This window comes from Spermophilus citellus, assembly GCF_964194105.1.
Source record: "Spermophilus citellus genome assembly, chromosome: 5".
In the NCBI taxonomy this organism is placed as follows: domain Eukaryota; kingdom Metazoa; phylum Chordata; class Mammalia; order Rodentia; family Sciuridae; genus Spermophilus; species Spermophilus citellus.
The window spans coordinates 136,927,735-136,947,532 of NC_138186.1; the positions used below are offsets into that span (position 1 = coordinate 136,927,735).

The 19,798-nt window shown below is 37.3% G+C and overlaps 1 protein-coding gene and 1 long non-coding RNA gene across 2 annotated transcripts in view; one reads left to right on the top strand and one right to left on the bottom strand.

Moving 5' to 3' along the window:
* The window catches only part of ARHGAP18 (Rho GTPase activating protein 18), a gene marked incomplete at its 5' end in the record, with an annotated part of 169,624 nt that extends 162,210 nt beyond the window's left edge, over positions 1 to 7,414 (bottom strand). Inside the window, one exon of the mRNA XM_081296653.1 lies at positions 7,239 to 7,414. Coding sequence (XP_081152779.1) covers positions 7,239 to 7,414 — 176 coding nt within the window. The remainder of the gene's footprint in view (positions 1 to 7,238) is intronic.
* A 274-nt stretch (positions 7,415 to 7,688) lies between these two features.
* On the top strand, positions 7,689 to 16,642 carry LOC308650579. Its single transcript, XR_014022356.1, has 3 exons — positions 7,689 to 7,825; positions 7,974 to 8,852; positions 13,463 to 16,642. It is a non-coding gene; the product is annotated as an uncharacterized lncRNA (long non-coding RNA).
* Positions 16,643 to 19,798: the final 3,156 nt, after the last annotated feature.

A 19,798-nucleotide genomic window follows, 5' to 3' on the forward strand; every position in this document is an offset into this window, starting at 1 on the left:
TTGTGAAACCAACACCTAGGAGCAATCAAAAAGCAGCAGAAAGTGCTTCATTTTGCTCTCCTAAGGGAAGGACTTATCTGTTAATTTGTGCATCAGACATCATACTAAAACTCTATAGGTAAAAATAAATAAAATACGTTTTGTGTGGGCAGAACCAATTACATAAATTTTGGGTTCCACTGCAAAATAAAAATGTGGTGCCACTTGTTCAGAAGTATTAAGAACCTCAAAAAAGCAACAGCTGAGCAGTAAAGCAATCATGGGTTCCTGTGAGCCTGGGTTCATGTGAGCATTTCATTCTGGGAATCCACTGACCTAAACTACAATGTAAAATATAAGGCATTTCGTTTTGTTCTCAGAATCATGACAGATCACAGATCTATGCCTGGCCTGTGAATGAGGAGGGGCTGTAGAACATTCCTGAGAAATGAAATTTGACAGACAAAAGGGGAGGAATTAATCAAAAATATATTTCTGATCACTAAGAAACATTTCAGTTTTTTCTAGTTGAATAACTAGACTTTGTACTTCTACGTAAATATGCTTAAGACAGAAACATTAACAGTAAACAATATATTAACATTCTCTATTACTTTGGATGTTTTTGCAGTACTGAGGCCTTCTAAAAGATTAAGCCAGACATGGCCCCAGCTACTTGGGAGGCTGAGGCCAGAAGATCCCTTGAGCTCAGGTTTGGGACCAACCTGGACAACACAGGAAGACCCAGGGATCCTATGGAGTAAAAGTCCCTCTTTGTAAAGCTAAAAGAGGTATGTGCAAGTGATATCCATGGAAAAGAAAAGAACAGGCCTTCATTTCTAATTAATTTACAATAACATCTAAATATCCTTTGTTCTTAATAAAATGTGGTGGGGGAAAAAAAAGCGAAACCATCCAGGTCAAAACTTGCATGAAGATAAATGCACTTAATAAATGAGCTCTTCCATACTATAGAACATTATTCTTGTTAAGCCATTTGTCAAACTCACATTCCAACATTTCACATTAATAATAATGATTTTTTTATAATATAGAATTATGCAGTTTAAGAAGTTGATGGTTATTTTAGCATATGAATTTAGGGATCTATAAACCCAAATCTTGGTAATTCCTATCCTCTTAAAAAAAAATTTAAGTATGAAGGCCAAAAGCATGGCAGAAATACTTTCCCTTCATTAACAGGGTGCTCAAGAGTTCTTTTTGTATTCCCATGTAATGCTCACCTTCAGAATGTTCCATATAGCAATAAAAAATTAAAATGAATAATTAATCATGCAAAATGCCGAAATTGTGGTAAAGGAAAAACTAGTTCTCTAAACACATATGGAATTCCATGAGTTTGATGTTACTTAAAAACACCTTACCTGGTTAAGGGACATTTTCTCCCTACAGATGGGCTAGAAACAGCCAGGGAAGACCCCCTCTAGTGCCTTACATTTCCAGTAGGCACTTGTTACTGTGACACCAAGAAAGAGTAGCAAAATGTGTGCCACTCACACCCTTTCAAAATAAACTCACACTTTCAAGAAAGTAGAAAGGGAATGTTTCAGCCACAGAATCACAATCTTTATTACACAGTGAAAGAACAAATTTACCAATGGTTTATCAAGTCGACTAAGAAAACAGAAAAGAATTTGGCTGAATTGAAGAGTATACTTTTTAAACTATAGTTTTATTGCAGTCCACTGACAAATTTAATGTGCATAAACAATTCCAGTTTAATTTTTCTTAAAACTGAGGATGTACCAAAAGCTATATCTAATTCTTGCTTCAAAACCCTAGTTAAAACATTCCATATGTACCTTAACCAGCAGAACGTATAAGAATAGTTCTAAAAGCTTGAGAAATAAGTACACTTTAGAACTATTCATTTAAAAACAGAACACTCTGGGGATTCTGAGTTGGTAAGTCTGGGTTGAGGTTCAAGCACATTTTTTAAAATATTTTTTTAAACTCCCAGGTAGTTCCTAACCCCTAACACGGGTTAGGATTCGGGACTACTGTACTAAACTAATGGTTCTCATGATATGGCCCCCAAACCAGCAACATCAGTTACTGGTTCACTTGTTTCAAATACAGCTTCTGGAGATCCCTTAGACCTAGTGAATTAGAAACAGAAGGAGCAGGGAGGGCTCACAAGCTCTCCAGATGATTTGGTTCATGTTAGAGAATCACTGTTTAATGCAGACATGAGTTAGTTCAAAAATCATGCCTTACAATTACTAAAGCTACCAAACCTTTCACCAGATTCTTTTTTATATCTATGCTCAAAAAAAAAAAAAAAAAGAAAATAGAAACTTATTGCTCCATATAAGAACCAACCACCACTACTTTAAAAATGTTCCCACATGTAATCAATTTTGTCACCTTGACTTCAGTGTCCCACTCCTTCCCCAAGTTAGAATAAAGTTCAAACTTTTGCTATACAGGGCTATAAAGTCAATGTTCTCACTTCTTGCAGGCCAGATGGTCTCCACTACAAACATTCAACTCCATCATATACAGTACATGAGTGAATGTGTCTGTGTTCCAATAAAACTTTATTTACAAAAACAGGTGTCAATTCAGCTTTAACCTAGGGCTATAGCTCACCAACTCCCATGTTTAAGACAAGATGGCCAAAAAAGTTGGGGAAGAAAAACCAAGACAGAACAAAACACATGATCCCACACCCATGAAATGAGAATACTATCATGAGCACAATCCAACCCAGAACCTGCTTCAGGGGTTAAAAAAATAAAAAAATAAAAACACTGTACAAGGAAAAAGTATTGTATATTACTTATTCACTTATCAGACAGTAAACATTTGGTTGCATACACATGCCTGAAACCAAACATCAAAGCCCTACTTGCACAGACCCAAGTCTATAAAGAAAAACATTTTAATTAGAAAAAAAAATTTCAATGTTTTGATGACATTGCTGAGAGTATAAAATGGCGAGTGTCACAAAGCTCTGAAGAAGGCACAAAACTAGTGACATTAGGCCTGAATCTCCAGCAATCAACAGGATTATGCTACTTGGAAAAGGATGAAAATTATACCACGTAAAGGGAGCAGCACAGCAAGTGCAAAGGCTTAAAGCTCAAGATCAATACATTCCAAGAGATCAGCACTGCTGGACCATATGCTCAACTTTCTCCCTTGACCCTTCAGTGCATTCTCCATATAGAAGCCACCATGCTTTCAAATATGAAATCCTCCAATGGAGTTCCACTGTGATTAAAAATTCATTCTCACTTGATTGTAATTTCAGTTACTTTGGAGGTTAAAGTAGGAGGATCACAAGTTGGAGGTCAGCCTGGAAAACTTAGTGAAACCCTATCTCAAAAAAAAAAAAAGCTGGGGAAGTTGTTCAGATGTAGAACAACCCTGGGTTCAATATCCAGTTACACCCCACCCATTCCTCCCCCCCAAAAAAAAAAATCTCTACAGCCCTTGACTATCTTTCTGATCTTATCCCTCATCTCCCACCCCCCCCCATACTGTGGTCCACACCTCCTACCTCCTCCTCCTCCTCCCCACGTACACACAGCATTACCTATCCAGCTCCAAAAGAACACATACTCCATTCTTGCCACATTTTAATATCCATCTCGAGAATAAACCAAGAAACCAGGAATGTGTCTCCAGACTTCAACTGACTTTGAACTCATGATCCTCCTGCCTCAACCTCCCTAACATCTGGGGATACAGGTGTGTGCCACCATGCTTGGCTCATTATCAACAAGTTTTAGGTCACATATTTCTTCAGAGGGCTTTCCCAAGTGCCCTACCTAAAGTCACACTTTATGCCATCTCTCAGTCAGCTTCATTGCATCAAGAAACGCAAATATTCAGATTCCAGCTAGTCTTGCATACTTGAAAAGATGCCAGCTATGGCCTACTTATGTTCTGTTGCTAAACAATTTGGTCTAAACAATGTCACAGAGAAACAATACCAGGCTTTTCTCAAACCTCAGTCTGTGTTCCAAAACTGTATTGCTAGCAGTGACAATCTGAAAGTCACTTGCTGGAAGCTTAATGATATACCCTTGAAGATGAAATAGAATCTTCAGCAATTTGAGGCATTAATATACCAATCCTAGAACTAATTTGGTATTTCTGGCTTCCTATCCAGATTCCAGTTAATATTTGAGTATTTCTAGTTTTATGCAAATAAAATTATACTCTCATTAAATTGCTAAACCAAAGCTAGGAACCACCTAATGGAAAAATTCATTCCTCAAATCAAGATCAAGTGGTGACTAGGACAAAAACTTTGCACACTATAAAAAACAAATGGTTAGCTCTTTTTAGACTAAACTGATGGGAAATAGAGAAAGTTGCATAAGTCATTATTAAAATACTTTCTGGGGAAAGGGGATACCAGAGATTAAACTCAGGGGCACGCAACCACTGAGCCACATCCCAGCCCTATTTTGTGTTTTACCTAAGGACAGTATCTCACTGAGTCGCTTAGTACCTTGCTTTTGCTGAGGGTGGCTTTGAACTAGTGATCCTCCTGCCTCAACCTCCCTAACCTCTTGGATTATAGGCATGCACCACCATGCTTGGCTCATTATCAACATACTTTTGATCATGTGGTCTTTTATTGACAGCACTTGTGATGTATCCTGGTCCAGGTTCTGTGAATGAACAAACTACAGCTGAATCTTGCTCTAATCCCAAGGGCTAATTGAGCCCATCTCAAAAATGGCAGAAGAGGCAGTTTATTTATTAAAGAAAAAGGAATATGTCTGTACACAGAGGACTAAAGTTCTGGTCCGATTGGAATGTTTAGAAGTGAAATTCATTGTGTTTCTTTCACAGATTAATAACTTAAGAATACATTCATTTTCTGTGATATAAAAGATAATGTAAGTGGGTAGTAGGGTTAGGACACGGTAATGACAGATAGGAAGCTGTCCTCTACTCTCACCCTTAAAACATGAAGCACAGTGATTTCCACTGGAATAGTTTTACTCCTTGTTGTGTATCATCATTGAGGAGGAAGAGCAGGAGAGAAAGAATAGCAGTCTGCCCCTCCTCAATATTCAGATGTGGGGAAATAAGTTTTTTCCCAATTTTTTTATTCTTCCACCTGATGGAGATATTCTAGGCAATTGTGGTACTTAACATTTGAACACATTACATCTAACAAGACTAGATATGTTCACTGATTATTAGAAACTTACAAAGACTCTCAAAGGTTGTCATTGGCTATTACTGATTATTTCTCTTACAGTCTAAAGAGAACAATCTGAAAATGGCTATCAATTATCCCCTTTACTTATTTCACATGAAGTTCCTTTATCGTTCATTTCACAGAACGAGACCAACAACAGCTAAAGCAAGGGCCTGGGAGATAAATTTTCCTCAGTAAAATCCTGGGTCTTTGGGAGCTTCTGAAAGGAAGGGGTGCTTTTTGTGTAAATTCCACAGAGGGACACCAGAATGTGTAGACCTAACAGGTGTGAACAGGTAAAGAATAAAAGGCTAATGTATTAACAGAGTCCCCAGGCAGCTTTTGTCTGGCCCTAGGTGAGCTGATGGAGTCTGGATATTTACTACCAAAAAAGAGGAGGAAGAGATTTCTCTGAGCTTCCAGGTAAGTCAAACATTACCAAACTTTATCTCTTTTGTAGAACCAAACTTATTGGCTGAACGTGAGCAGATCCCAGTCCCTATAAACAAACTAGGAATAGGAATTTTTAGCTCTGTATTAATTTGATCCTTCACTTTTTCTTTCAAAGTGCAGTGCTTTCAAATTGATACCTTTTGTCCTTTTTATCTAGTTTTGCTAGACTTTGTTGCCTGGTTACAGTCATTATCTTTAAGTGATCCTTTTCAGAGCAAGGACACACCTCCCTTGCTTTGCCTACCTATCTTAATGTCATGTGTTAGGCATACAGTCCTAACATTATAGATCTGCCATGGAAAACAGCAAATGCTTCAGTGAGTGGATTCAGTAATTGATTTTGAACTTATATTACATTTTGCCTAAAACATTAGTGTCATTTGTTCATGGTAAAATGGGCCCAAAAGAGAAAGTGTCATAAATGCCAAGTAATGATTTTTTAAAAGGCTGTAAAAGTACTTATTTGTCCAGGAATTTCAACTTTTTCCTCAAATATTTACCACTCAAAATCAAATATATTCTTTTCTTTATCACTACATGACTTTTAATTTTGATGACAAAAAATCTTTACTATCTTAGAAAAATAACAGTTACTATATTATACAAGTTATTAATAAGCTTAAGCAAGAAATTAAAAGCCTAATATGAAACTCTATGGAAAACTTTTTTCTGTCCCATTGATCAGAATTGTTAAAAGTTAGGCAGTACTCATACCTATGACTACCTTATTTCTTTGAAAAGGTAGTCCCTTTCTTTTAAGGCCTCCAAATTGATAGCAATGGAAACTATAGTTATTATTATAGGACATTTGGGGTAGTTTTTCTTTGGTAGCCCATGATTAAATATGTTCATTCAAATGTACTTTATTTAAGTTCTTTATACTGTCTCCCCTGACTTCACCCTTTTATATGAAGGGCCATCTAAAGATTTGATTCCACAATTTCCATCAAAAATTCACATAACTATATTTTGAAAATGTTTCTCTTGAACAGATACCTCTATGGAGAGGCTGTCTTACTCAACACTCAAAGAATGAGTGATTTTCTTTTTTTAATTTTGTTTTAAATCTATGGGCTCCTGTTTATCTATTAAAAGAAAACCTTGAAACTTTTTGTTTTGCTTGTTTTTAACAAATAAGTTGACTACAGGAAATGTTCATACTAGTTATCTGCTTAAGTTCAATGTGGATCAAGGTTAATGTTGAATCTTAGAATTAACTGCTCTGTCGGCTGCAATTGAAATGGTAATTATATGGAAACGGCTGTAATATCAGTTCACCTATATTATATGAAGTTCCTTTCCCTAAAATATAGCAGGAATTTTTTTTTAAGTTACCTTAACCTCATCTTGCAAATGAAATGGTGGGTTCATGGCAAAATTCTATGAAGCAAGTAAATTTCAGAGTCTAGAATGACGGTGGCTTAAAAGAACACGCTTGTCTTTACTGTTCGCCAGGAAGGATTTTTAAAAGTCCTATAAAAAGTCCTTTTCCCCAGTCTTCGATAAGAGCAAACTAGTCGTGTAAGAATAAAGGCCACAGTTAACTTTTCCCAGCTGCAGGTTTCAAAGCTAATTAACGCGGTGACAATAGAAAAGCGTGGAAAGATGCTCTTCTTACCTCCGGTGAAAGCAGTGTCCCAGCTTTGTTATTACTATAAGCATCTTTCCCAGGGCAAGAGCGGCGGGCACCAGTCGCCAGACGTAGGGGAACGGAGCTCTGTCGCGACACACCGCCTCTCTGGGGCTCTCCCGCGCCGCGCCCTTCACGGTTAACCACGACTCTGATCCTGTCATTTCTGCTCAATCATCCAGCAGCTGCTTATAAAGACCGGGTGAAGCATGATGGGCACGAGAAGCAGGAGTGGGTGGAGGAGGAGGACGGGCACGAGCGCCGAGCTCGCAGACTGACTTCAGCTGGAGGACCCCGGGGGACCCCCGCTGTTTCGCAGCTGCGGCTGCAGACCCGAAAGCCGCACGTTATTGGGCGGAGATCAGCTTTCCAGGAACGAGCTGGAACTGCGGCACAAGCCCCGCAGCTTCCTGGAGGCTCTTCTAGCAGATGTGTGTGAACCAAAACTGGCCGTGTGCTCAGAGAGGGACCCCTGCCACGACTGAGCATGCTCGGCTTCCCGGCTGTCTCGCCAGGCCTTTCAACTGTTGACTTCTCTAGATGCGAAAAAGGGACAATGGAGAAGTGGGCGGAAGGTGAGATCAATGTAGGTAATTTTAAACACGAAGATGACCTCCTCCCCTCCCCTCCCCTCCCCTCCCCTAGAAAATGAGGGTGGGGGTGCAAGTGGAAGGATTTATCATCCTGCACTAAGCAATGTTTTTTGTTTTTGTTTTTTGACAGGTTGACAAAGATGTTCTGGAAGCGATCCATAGCTTTTGAACTCTCTCCGTGCACAATTAAGTTGCCTCAGGGGTCGTGTATGCATTGTATATAGTGAAAGAATTTAATGCTAACAAATCACTGTCAATCAAAGATTAGGTATGGAATTGCCGAAATTTGAAGGTTTAGGCAATGTGCCACGGATGAATTATTCTCTATACGAGTGTAACATACACCTAGACAACTTTCTTAAAACAGTATTTCATAAAAATGCAATTTTTGAAATTTTAATGTTAGTCTATATTATAATATGTACATTTCGAAACGTAAATCTTCCACGTGGCAGCTCAATTGAAGCCGAGAATATTTGGCTAATTCATGATTTCTAAATCTTTTCTCTGGATTTAGTAAATGGCAAGTAATCCATTAATGTTTGAGAATGAATTGTGGGTTTGCTAGGTAATCTGTAAATGGCACTTAACCCAGAAAGCTGAGGTTCTTGAATTTGATATGCACCCATATTCAGCTCTTGACCTTCTTGGTTTTCTATTTTGGGCGGGTCCAGTGCTTAAAAATAGGAATACACTGTTTTTGCCATACACACAATGCATAAGTAAATTTGCTTTTCAATACTGTTTGCAGCTTAGTGTTTTTATTGTGGCCCTTCATCTCCTCTTTTTCAAGCCCCCGAACTTGATACTCACTAAGTTGGGCCCAATTCAGAGCAACTTTCAAAACCAACAACACTGACTCTCCATGATTTGCAAATAGCATTTCATTTTTAAAAACTTCTAGCCAACCATCTCTGCCAAAACTATGGATGGTGAATCTAAGATGCTTTCACAGCTGAAAGGGATCCTGAAACAGCCTGAAAGCTGACTGCAAGTTCACTGGGAAAATGTGAGTGAGCCAGACATATCATGATTTCTTACCAGGTGTCTCTGGCCCTTGGATTTAGTCTGGGGCAATAAATATTCCCCCACTCTTTTTCTGGATTCTTCTGCCCTCCCATTAAGATTTAGGTGTCACCTGAGTACCTCCTGTTTCCAGAGGTCTCCCAGCCCCTGGGCTCTCCAGGGCCAGCTTTTATCTCTCCACTTTCTGCTTTGGCCTGAGCTGAATTATGCCCTACCTACCAGCAGCTGTGAATTCCTTGATGGTGGAGACAACGGCAGACTGCTTGCATCTATACAAATGTATTCATCTGCCCAATTTCTGGTTTTCATATGCTTTCAGATTAGATGAAGGCAGCTTGGGAAGGAAGCCTATTGTGGTGGCCACTTGGAAAATTGGTGGAGTTAATCTGGAGACATTTTCTAGAGGAAGTGACTCCACAGGAAAAAGGATCTTTTCAGTATCACCACATCAAAGATGTAGTAGATGGAAAAGAGAATGTAGGTCTTTTTGTATAGATCTGGTAAGCACAGATACCTAGGATGGAGCTATATTTATGGTTTTTAATCCCCACCTCTCAGTCACAAACAAAAATAGAAATAGAAGTAGAGACACAACTGCCCCTGCCCTGATGCTCCCTCAGTTTCACAGCAGAGATTTCTTACTCCATCTATTTCATCTCTCAGAATTTCTTTTTGTTTTTCCTGATTTTTTTTTTAATCCTGGGAATCTGGTTTTCAAAGGTTGCCCATGGTGCCCTCATTACCAAAACCAGGAATTTTCCAGTTTTGATGACAAAAGTCATAGCACTCACTCCATTTGCACCTTCTCCTCTGCCTAGCACAGCTAAATTCTTTATGAACATCACATTTAATGACCACAAGAAGCATCTTGTAAGAGTATCTATCACAGTTTTAAATTTAATTTACAGTATTTAATGTTTGCTAGTGTCAGAACAAAACAGGGACACAGACAATAATTAGTGACGGATAGACAAGGACAGAATATTATCCTCTGATGCTGCAGCCCAGGCTGGGAGAACACAAGGTGATACAGCTAACAAGCAGAGGAGGAGGGTGTGGATTCTGTGCTGTTTGGTGCCAGAGCTCGCCAGTGCTTAATCTAGATTATCACATCAGTCCTTATGCTTGCCTTCCCTGAGGCCATTCCACTAGTTGAAACTGAGAGTAAGGGCCAATTCCAAGTTGACTTGATGCCAAACTCTACGCTTAAACTCTCCGCCACGCACTCCTTCGCCTCCTCTATAAAATTCTTTTTTTTTTTAATATTTTATTTTTTTAGTTTTCAGCGGACATGACATGTTTCTTTGTATGTGGTGCTGAGGATTGAATTCCAGGCCGCACGCATGCCAGGCGAGCACGCTACCGCTTGAGCCACATCCCCAGCCCAATATAAAATTCTTTCTTCTTTTGAATTTTCTGACATAATTTTTATGATTCTGATCCCTTCCCCCCTCATTTTTTTTAATAATTGAAGTTTCTTTTCTAGTCATTTGTGCCATTATCATTACTCTGTCACTTCTTATGACCACTGTTTAGCTACTCAACTGTCACACTGGTTTTTGTTGTTGTTTTTGATGTGTGATTTTAATCTCTTACTCTCTAATCTGTTTCTCCTTACAACCCCCAAAAGTATCTTCCTAAAAATTCTTTTACCAATACAGTGAACATTCTTGGTTGTCTTTACAGAGCCCTTAATAGATCCCTAGTTATGAGTCTTTATCATCCATGCCCCCCAAATAGTCCACTTGCTCAATGAGAAGTGGCCTGGTCCTGATTCATCTCAGGGCAACACTACCATGCTCTTGCCAGTCATTGGTTAGCAAATGGCCATGTGACTTAATTTTGATTGATGAAGAGGCCATGCAAGTTTGTGACAGGCTTCAGGAACATTCTTCTTTTCTCTTGAGAATCACAGAAATCCACTAAATATCTCACATTTAAACCAGGAAGTTATCACCCCCTAAGTACTGTGAACCATGGTAACACCCTGAGAAGATCAACCTTACGCCAACACTGTACAAAGTAAAGCACAAAGATGAAAGGCATGGATGTTTGGTGGTGTCACTGAATTGATCTGCCCACCCAGATGCCTACCGTTTCACTTGGTTTCTCAGAATATGAGCCAATAAAATCTGTTTAAACTGTAAGAATTAGGTTTTCTCCTTGTAGTGAAAAAAGCTTCCTTGTCTGAGAAAAGAATTTTTCCTTTTTCCCTTTCCTTTCAAAATGCTAAATTAAGAGCTGGGGATGTGGCTTAGTGGTAGAGCTCTTGCCTAGCATGTGCAAGGCCCCAGGCTGAATCCCCAGCATTGGAAAAAAAAAAAAAAACTGAAATGATGGAGAATAAGCTAAATTTCTTAGCAAAGCATTTGAGAACCTTTTCTGCACCTTCTGTCTTTGTAATCTTGCTCCACCATGTCATTTTGTATTTTCTATCAAGTTAAATTTTCCATGAAATCAAATTTTCCCTCTAAGATCTGGATCAAAAGACACTACCTTGAAGATAGATTTTCAGAATTAGTATTTCTTCTTCTTTGTTGAGCTGAGAATCATATCCAAGGTCTCACATATGTCAGGCAATCATTCTACCACTTGGCTACATACTCAGCCCCAGTATTTCTTCTTTCTCTATCTTTATACATGTTGGTTGTACCTCTGTAAGTCTGAGTCCTCCAAGAATCAGAGCAGCCAAGATAGAATTATACTACAACAAATTTTTATTAGAGGAAATGTCTCTAAGAGGAAATGGAGAAGGAGTTGGAACAGGCTGCAGGAGCCATAGGGCCATGCAAGTATAATCTCAAAGGAGGGAGGGAGGAAAGAACGAACTTAGTTGGGTGCAGTCCAGTTCTCAAGAATGTTCAGGAAGTCTGGTGGGGAATCCTCAAGACAGTCTTTTCAGAAGAGGCTTAAATGAGCTACCTTAGTATCATTGCTACTCTCTGTCCTTGGTGGGGAACAGCAGGTAGGAAGTGTGGCCCAGCACAGAAGCTGTCCTGGCTGTCCACATAGCAGGGGGCCTTGGTCACTTATATTCTGCAGCCAGAGGACTGGGCAATGCTTGCTTATGGCTGCTGCACCATCGTTCCTTCACTCTGCCCTAAACTCTATTTGATTGGTGTATCTATAGCAATAAATAAAAAGTGTAATCTTTCATTGTGGATTATAAACTACTGAAGAGCAGGACCCTTTCTGTCCTACTTACATGTTTCCCATAGTAGGATCTCAGCAGAGTATTGCCATGTTACTGAACTGAACTCTGGAATACATTGGCTCAGGCCTCTGTTTGCAATTCCTTAGGTAAGGAATAGGGATAATAGCCCCTTAAAGCAAGTCCCCAAGTACTTGCTCCCAGAAGTTGTAAGATACTATTCCATGATTAATATTGTTTTTAAAAATATTTAGTCACATTCACCTGGTAACCCAATGGGCCTCCATATTAAAATTCAGTTTTGACATTTCTCTGTGAGTGATATGGCAAAGTGAAGCATCTGCTGAATGAAACCTCATTTTTCACAAATTGATCCCCAAGATGAGTTCGTTATTGAACTTTGGGGTTATAGTTATAATGTACTTTAGTTCTTAATTGGGGAAATAATTTATTCCAGTATGATATGCTCTACTATTTCCTCAACATTCATTTTTAGGTAATATACAATGGATCTTTCAGGCACATTTTTCAGATAAAAGTAGGATTTAGTGGCTCTTATGGAGGGGGAGATTAGAAAAATCTGTGATTATTTGAAATATAATATGCAATATTAAGCAAGGAGGAAAAACATGTAAATATAGGCATTTTGTCATGACATACTACATACAGTGCTCTCTGTATTGCTAATTTAACTGTCTATGGTTAAGATAAAATAATATCGGGGGCTGGGATTGTGGCTCAGTGGTAGAGCACTTGTCTAGCACATGTGAGACACTGAGTTTGATCCTCAGCATCATGTAAAAATAAATGAATACATAAAAGAAAGGTATAAAAAGAAAGATAAAATAATATCTATCACGATAATCAGTCAGGGTCCAATAAAGAGACAGAAACTCCACAGTAATTTGGAAAGAGAGGACTTAAGTGTAAATAATTATTTATAGCAAAACAAACGGGGCCTAAAATACAACTCTGAAGAATTTCTGAAGGCTGAAGGATGGCACTTAATGAAGGAAGCCCTCCCTGTGACTAGGGCTCAGAGCTCTTGGAGTAGTAACTGCCTACTGGCTGGTGGAAAAGCTCACTGGGTTGCATAGGCTACAGCTTGCCTACAAGCAGTCTGGGGAGACTGGTAGCATGAACTCTGGGTTGAGACTGACAAGCTGGAAGCCTCCTGCCGAGGTGCCAGGAACTGGGGAACCTAACTGCCAGGTGGGGTGCTGATGAGATCTTCTGGGAAGCTGCCTGCAGGGGCTGCTGCTGTTGAACTCACTGGGAAGCCAGCCGGATACTGGCTGAACTCACCAGAAAACCACTAGGAAGTCGCTTGTGCAATAGGTTTCATTTAACTCTCTGGGCACCCAGGGAGCTCTCCAGAATCTGCCTGTGAGGGTGTGCCACTGAATTTGCAGATGTGAGATGACCTCTGTAATCACCCCCAGGTCCTTTCAGAAGCTGCTACTGGGGGAAAGAAATACCACTGGACTCAGCCCTGGAGAGCCAGGTTAGAGGACAGCAGAACCCAACAGGAAATGGTCTCAGAGGTGTTGTTACACTCACTCCTGAAAAGCCACCTGGGGCACTTCTGGAACTCACCTCAAGGTGAGCAGTGCTTCTGAAATTCCCTAAGGTGAGCTCCCCTGACTATCCTGCAGGCCGGCTCAGCATTACAGGAGCAAGAATGCTGGAAGGTACACCAGAACAAGGAAGAGACATCCCTTCCCCCTGCAGTGTCCCTCCAGCACCCTCTACTGACAGTGCCGAACATCCTGCCCGCTGGCAAGAGACAAATGTTTCATTATCACAAGCAGACAGAGAAGGAACAGAGAGGAAATGAGTTAACTGTGCTTCTGTCAAAGTCACTATCTTGTATTGAAATTCTCTCTTCACTCATTCATGTTTTCTACTGGGAGATATGTGTTTCAAAAATAGAATTATTTTTATATTTTGTGTGTAGTATAGTTCCTGGCATGTGTGATGTATTTGCCAAACATTTGTCAAAATGTTGTTCTGAATATGTATATATTGCCTCTTGTGCTAAAGGACTCTCTTGGTCATACAAGCACTAGGTATTCCCAAATTTAGTTTGCATAAAGAGAGGCCATTATGTTCACTGTTTGTATATGAAAGGAAAATGGCAATGGTGTTGATTAACACATTGCACATGTGTAGAGGCAGTTTTCTAAATGGGCTTCCGTGGGCTGTGTGTGTGGAAGTAGGGATTGAACACAAGGCTGCTTTACCACTGAACTACCACCTCAGCCTTTTTGTTTTTATTTTTGAAACCGGGTTTTACTAAGTCGCCCAGGTTTGGCCTCAAACTTGCAATCTTCCTGCTTCAGCTTCCTGAGTTGTTGGGATTACAGGTATGTGCTACTATACCTGGCTCTAAATAAACGTTTTGAAATTTCAGTTGGTGTCCATTGACTGAAAATCCTCCAAAACATTACTAGAGAGGAAACAAATCCTCCCTTTTGAGAAGCAGATTATTTTATTCAGAAATTTACTGAAAAAATGAAAAAAAAAGCCAGTATACTAGTAAACTGACATTTAACCAGTTGACATAGACTTTATTAATATGGGAAAACAGGATAAAATAACTTCTCCACTATAGAACACATGTTCATTATTTTTATTTTTATTTATTTATTTTTTTTAGAGAGAGAATTTTTTTAATATTTATTTTTTAGTTTTCGGCAGACACAACATCTTTGTTTGTATGTGGTGCCGAGGATCGAACCTGGGCCGCACACATGCCAGGCAAGCGCGATACTGCTTGAGCCACATCCCCAGCCCAATTATTTTTAACTATCAATGAGATTTTATTTCTTTGACATTATGACTGAATTTCATTTTATGTTGAAAGTAACTGTAGTGAGTGAATCTAGGAATTGAAGAATAGGGAGAGGAATTTATTTAGTAAATATCACATTAGTAAGTATTAAATAAATGCCTTATATAGAATAAGAACCAGAGATTTAAGAATTTTTCTCTAGTAGGAACTAGGAGAGACTGGCAAGCCTGAACTTTGCAGGGCAGGACAGAAGACTCGATTCTTGGAGTTGTTATCTCAGTCTGGAGACAATTCAATCTTCTTTGGAGAATTCAGTCTTTTTATTTTAATACCTTTAACTGATTGGATAAGGCCCATCCCACCTATAGTAAATAATCTTGTTTACTCAAAGTCTACTACTGACTTAAAGATATATCTAAAAAGTAAAAGATAAATCTAAAAAGTACCATCTGGGTTAGTATTTGACCCAATACATGGGCACCATATCCTAGCCAAGCTGACACACAAAATTGACCATTACGATATCTAACTTCATTTATGAAATCAGTATAGCAATGATAACACTAAAAGTTGACAAATGTAACTGGTGTGGGGGATAAGATAGGGGGGAATGGAGAGAAAAAGAGAGAAAGTGTTCCTACAGAATTCATAAAGAAAATATTCCCAGACTGTTGCAACAAAGTAGTGCAAGAATACAATCACAGCCTGATGGAATTTTCAGTGTGTGCGTTGATTGACTGCTGTCATCAGTTGCATTCTCCACAGGATTTTTAACAGGATCCAGAATCTCTCGACACAATATTCCAAATATAAAATATAAATATTCCAAATGCCTGTAAGAAGATTCAAATGTATAGAAAGTGCCAGAAAAATCTGACAAGTTTTTAAAGGAAAAGATAATCTACAGATGCCAACTCTAAAATGACTAGATGCTCAATTAATCATACAAAGACTATTAGGAATAAAAAAAATATTGAAATATTAATGTATACAGCATGTGACTTAATTTGCTCTTGTTGAGTAAAGTAAGCTAGGTTGAGAAGAGTGCATACTATTTGGTTGTATTTTGTCTGGAAAAGGCAATAGGGTGAACAGATCAGTGGTTGTCAGTGTTAAGAATGGGGGTGGGGAGACTGGCTACAACACAAAAAGGATGCTATGGGATATTTTGGGTAATGGAAATCCCTGTATCTTGATGGTAATGCAATTACATGCATTTGTTAAAACTATACAGAAAATAGAGTGAATTTACTTCAGATAAACCAAAAAGAAAAAAAATTAAGTACTTTTTAAAATTATTGGTTTTCCGTCTCCTAAGCAAATTTAAGTGTGTTTAGTTACAAATGATTTAACTGTTGATCTACTGCCTACCTTGCATGCTGATATTGTCCTATACTTTCATATTATCTTCTTTGTGTAGCTGCAAGTTAGTCATATTTGTTATTGTTTTATATATTTAAGCCCTTGTTTTTAAGGTTTAGCAATATAGAAAAAGTTTTCTCTATTTTGTATCTCATTCCCTTCTAAAATTAATGTTATCCTCTATGAAGTACTTCCCTTAAAAATTCATTCAGCAACCCTGCCAATTCCCTCAAATTTTATTCTTAATAGCCCTTAACTTTGATCTCAGAATTGAGTGATGGTCCATCTGGGTGTTAAAAACCTAGCTCTCAAGCTATTTTTAAAAATATTCTAGATGTTATTTCACTTGTTCTCGTAACTATTGATGCTGTTTTGTCTGTTGTATTTCATTGCTTAACATCTTCTCTGTTCCAGATATATATTAGTTTATCTAAATATATAGTTAGTTTTATTTTATTGATAATAACTTGTTTTGACTTAATAAATCTTAAATTCATTAAATTCTAGAAATCTCTCTACTATATCACTTAAAAAATTTGCTCCTATACTATTCTAACGTCTTCTTGGGAAATATAAGTTACATACGTGTTGAACTTTCTCATCCAATCTTCCGTGCCTATTCATTTTTCTTTTACTTTTTTTTTATTGCATTGGTTTCAGGATAGATTCCTCAGAACAATCTACCAATTCACTAATTCTTCACATAATCTTATATTTAATCTATTTAATAATTTTAAAATTATAGAAGGCTGGGGGCATAGCTTAATGGGGGAATTACATGTTTTACAGACATTGGACTATAGGTTCAATCCTTAGAAAGAAAAATATAAAATAAAATTATAAATTTGTAATGACCGTATATTTATTTTCTAAAAATTCATTTTAAAAATTTGCCTGGTAATTGTCATAGTAATTTATACCTTTCTCATATTCTTTTGTGTTTAGTTTTTACAATTTAAACCATTTCAGTATATTTATTTTATAATCTGTACCTAATAATCCTATTTTGGGGTATAGGGTCTAATCATATCTTTTTTCCCTGCTAAACTTTTGATGGTGAATTTTTTCCTTTTGTATTTTACAATTTTAGATTGCAAGCTTATCTTCCCAGGACTTTATGAAGGTAATCTTATATGATACAATTTGGAATACCTAGGATTATAACTAATCTACTACAAATATTGATGTTAATTTGTTGGTATATAGATCCTAGACTATTAAGATAATGGTAATTCAATTCCAAAACTTTTATGATAAAGCTAATGATTATGAATTTACAAGAGATTTTTGTTTGTCTTTTTTTTTCCCCCCCAAGTAGAGTCCTGGTTGTAACTAAAAGCTTTCCTTGTTACCTTACCTATCTCTGCTGGGAATAGGTAATTTTAGTCTACCATTCTTCATATGTATATAAAATTCGATTTTTAATCTTTCTGTAAGCCTAATTCCTTACATACTATTTCAGCCTGGACTTATGCTCAGCTACTTTCCAAGTCTCTAGTTTATCAAAGACTTCTCTTAGCTGAAAAATAGAGTCATAGTTTTGTTTTCAGTTTCCTTTATATTTTTTGTCCCATGTATTTTTTCATCTCTTTGTGAGCATAACTACATATTTTAAAATGATATTTGCTATCTTTTATTCATCATTTCTTTGTATTTTTATATGAAATTTTTTCAATTTATGCAGACTACCTGTTTTTCAGAAAATGTTAATTCTTTTTTTTTAAAGAGAGAGAGAGAGAGAGAGAATTTTTTAATATTTATTTTTCAGTTTTCAGCAGACACAACATCTTTGTATGCGGTGCTGAGGATCGAACTTGGGCCGCACACATGCCAGGCGAGCACGCTAGAACTTGAGCCACATCCCCAGCCCAACGTTAACTCTTTTTACTGGCTATTAAAACACATTAATTTGTCTAAATCTTTACAAAGTCATCAAAATATTTTAATGTTAATTTTGAAGGCATTTTAATAGCTTCAGATAGGGACAAAATTATATAACAGGGCCTTTAAAAACAGTTATGTTTAAGACTAAAAGGCTGATTGTAAGTTAATAAATAATGTATTAACCTAGAATTTTCACAACTGATCTCTTTTAAAGACAATAGTAAATACAGAAATGGAAAGCTTGAGATAATTGTGTAAATTTCTTTTATTCCCAAGCCAAATCTTTTATTTAGTGATCCTAATTCTAGAAAGAATATCAGCATAGCATTTTGAAGGTCTAGTGTAAAAATTAATGGTTCTGGATATTTGCTTTTCATCAGTACTTTGAGACATAAAAATGATTTAGCACAACATTGGTAGTCCTGTATGGAAATGAGCAAATACATTTGAAGCTAAGGGTAATAGAAATTGGTGCCATTTTTCTAAAGAGCAATGGGATGGTACATATTAAGATCTTAAAATATATATTTATATAATTGAACAAAAAGGAATTCTGATTATACAACTTTATTTTTTTGTCTTCTATTATTTTTTCCTTTGTTCATTGACCAACAATCTTTAAAGAGTCAATTATATGCCAAACATTATCATTATTCTGTGAATAAAAAGATAATTTAAGCATGATTCTTTCCCTTGAAAATCACAGGCCTGTCTAACACATTTCTCTTACCTTCATACTCCCACTTCACTTTCCAAAGAGGTATATTATCTGCAAAAAATATTTAAAACTTGATCATTTAATACAACACATTTTTTCTACTTACACTCCTCAAACATTAACACAAAGGAATTCGATACTAAAATGAAAAATAAATATGTGGAATTATATTATACAGTCCACAACTTCTAGCCCTAAATGTCTAAACAATTTGAAAGTATAGAGGTAAGCTATTTTTTTATTGAGAAATAAAAATTTTATATTTGTCATATATGGCATGACATTTCAAAATATGCACTCATTTGAAAGGTATAAATCAAGCTAATCAACATGTATTACCTCACATAGTTATTTTTTATTTTGAGAACTGTACTTTCGTAGACATATTCAAGAATATAACACATTGTTATTAACTATACTCATCATGTTAGATAACAGGGAAAAACAATTTTTCAACATTGGGCGTATAGGCAGCACAGGATGGTACATTCTGAAGCAGAAGTTTGATGTTAAACCCACTGTCATGTACACTTGCTACCCAGAGGCAATTCTCTAGGGTAGAGGCAGGAGAAGCTAAATAAAAGTCTGGCAATGATCTTGAGTTGAAGAGATCAAAGTTAAAGTTCAGGATGATTCTGCTAAAACTCATGGGGAAGATTACCCCAGAGAAGGGAGGTACACACAGAAAATCTCCAGAAATCAAAGCAGGGAACCCTTGGTTTTAACCTAAATACCAAAGTGTTTGTACACGAGGTGAATGTTCCATAAGGCCAGACAAAAACAGCTTTCAAGGCAAGAATAATTACTGAGGACTTGTAAAACAGTCCTCAGAGTTCAGAGAGGCAGAAATTGTTCAAGAATTCTTAATCCAGAGTAAAGAGATCCTATTTAGAAAGGAGGATTGAAGGGCTTTCCCTTAGAAGTTGAGAAAAACTGGTCCTAGCATAAAGACTACCCTAGACCCAATTTAAAACAGCTTAAAAACAAACCTCAAAAACAATAAGCTCACTAGAAAGGCAA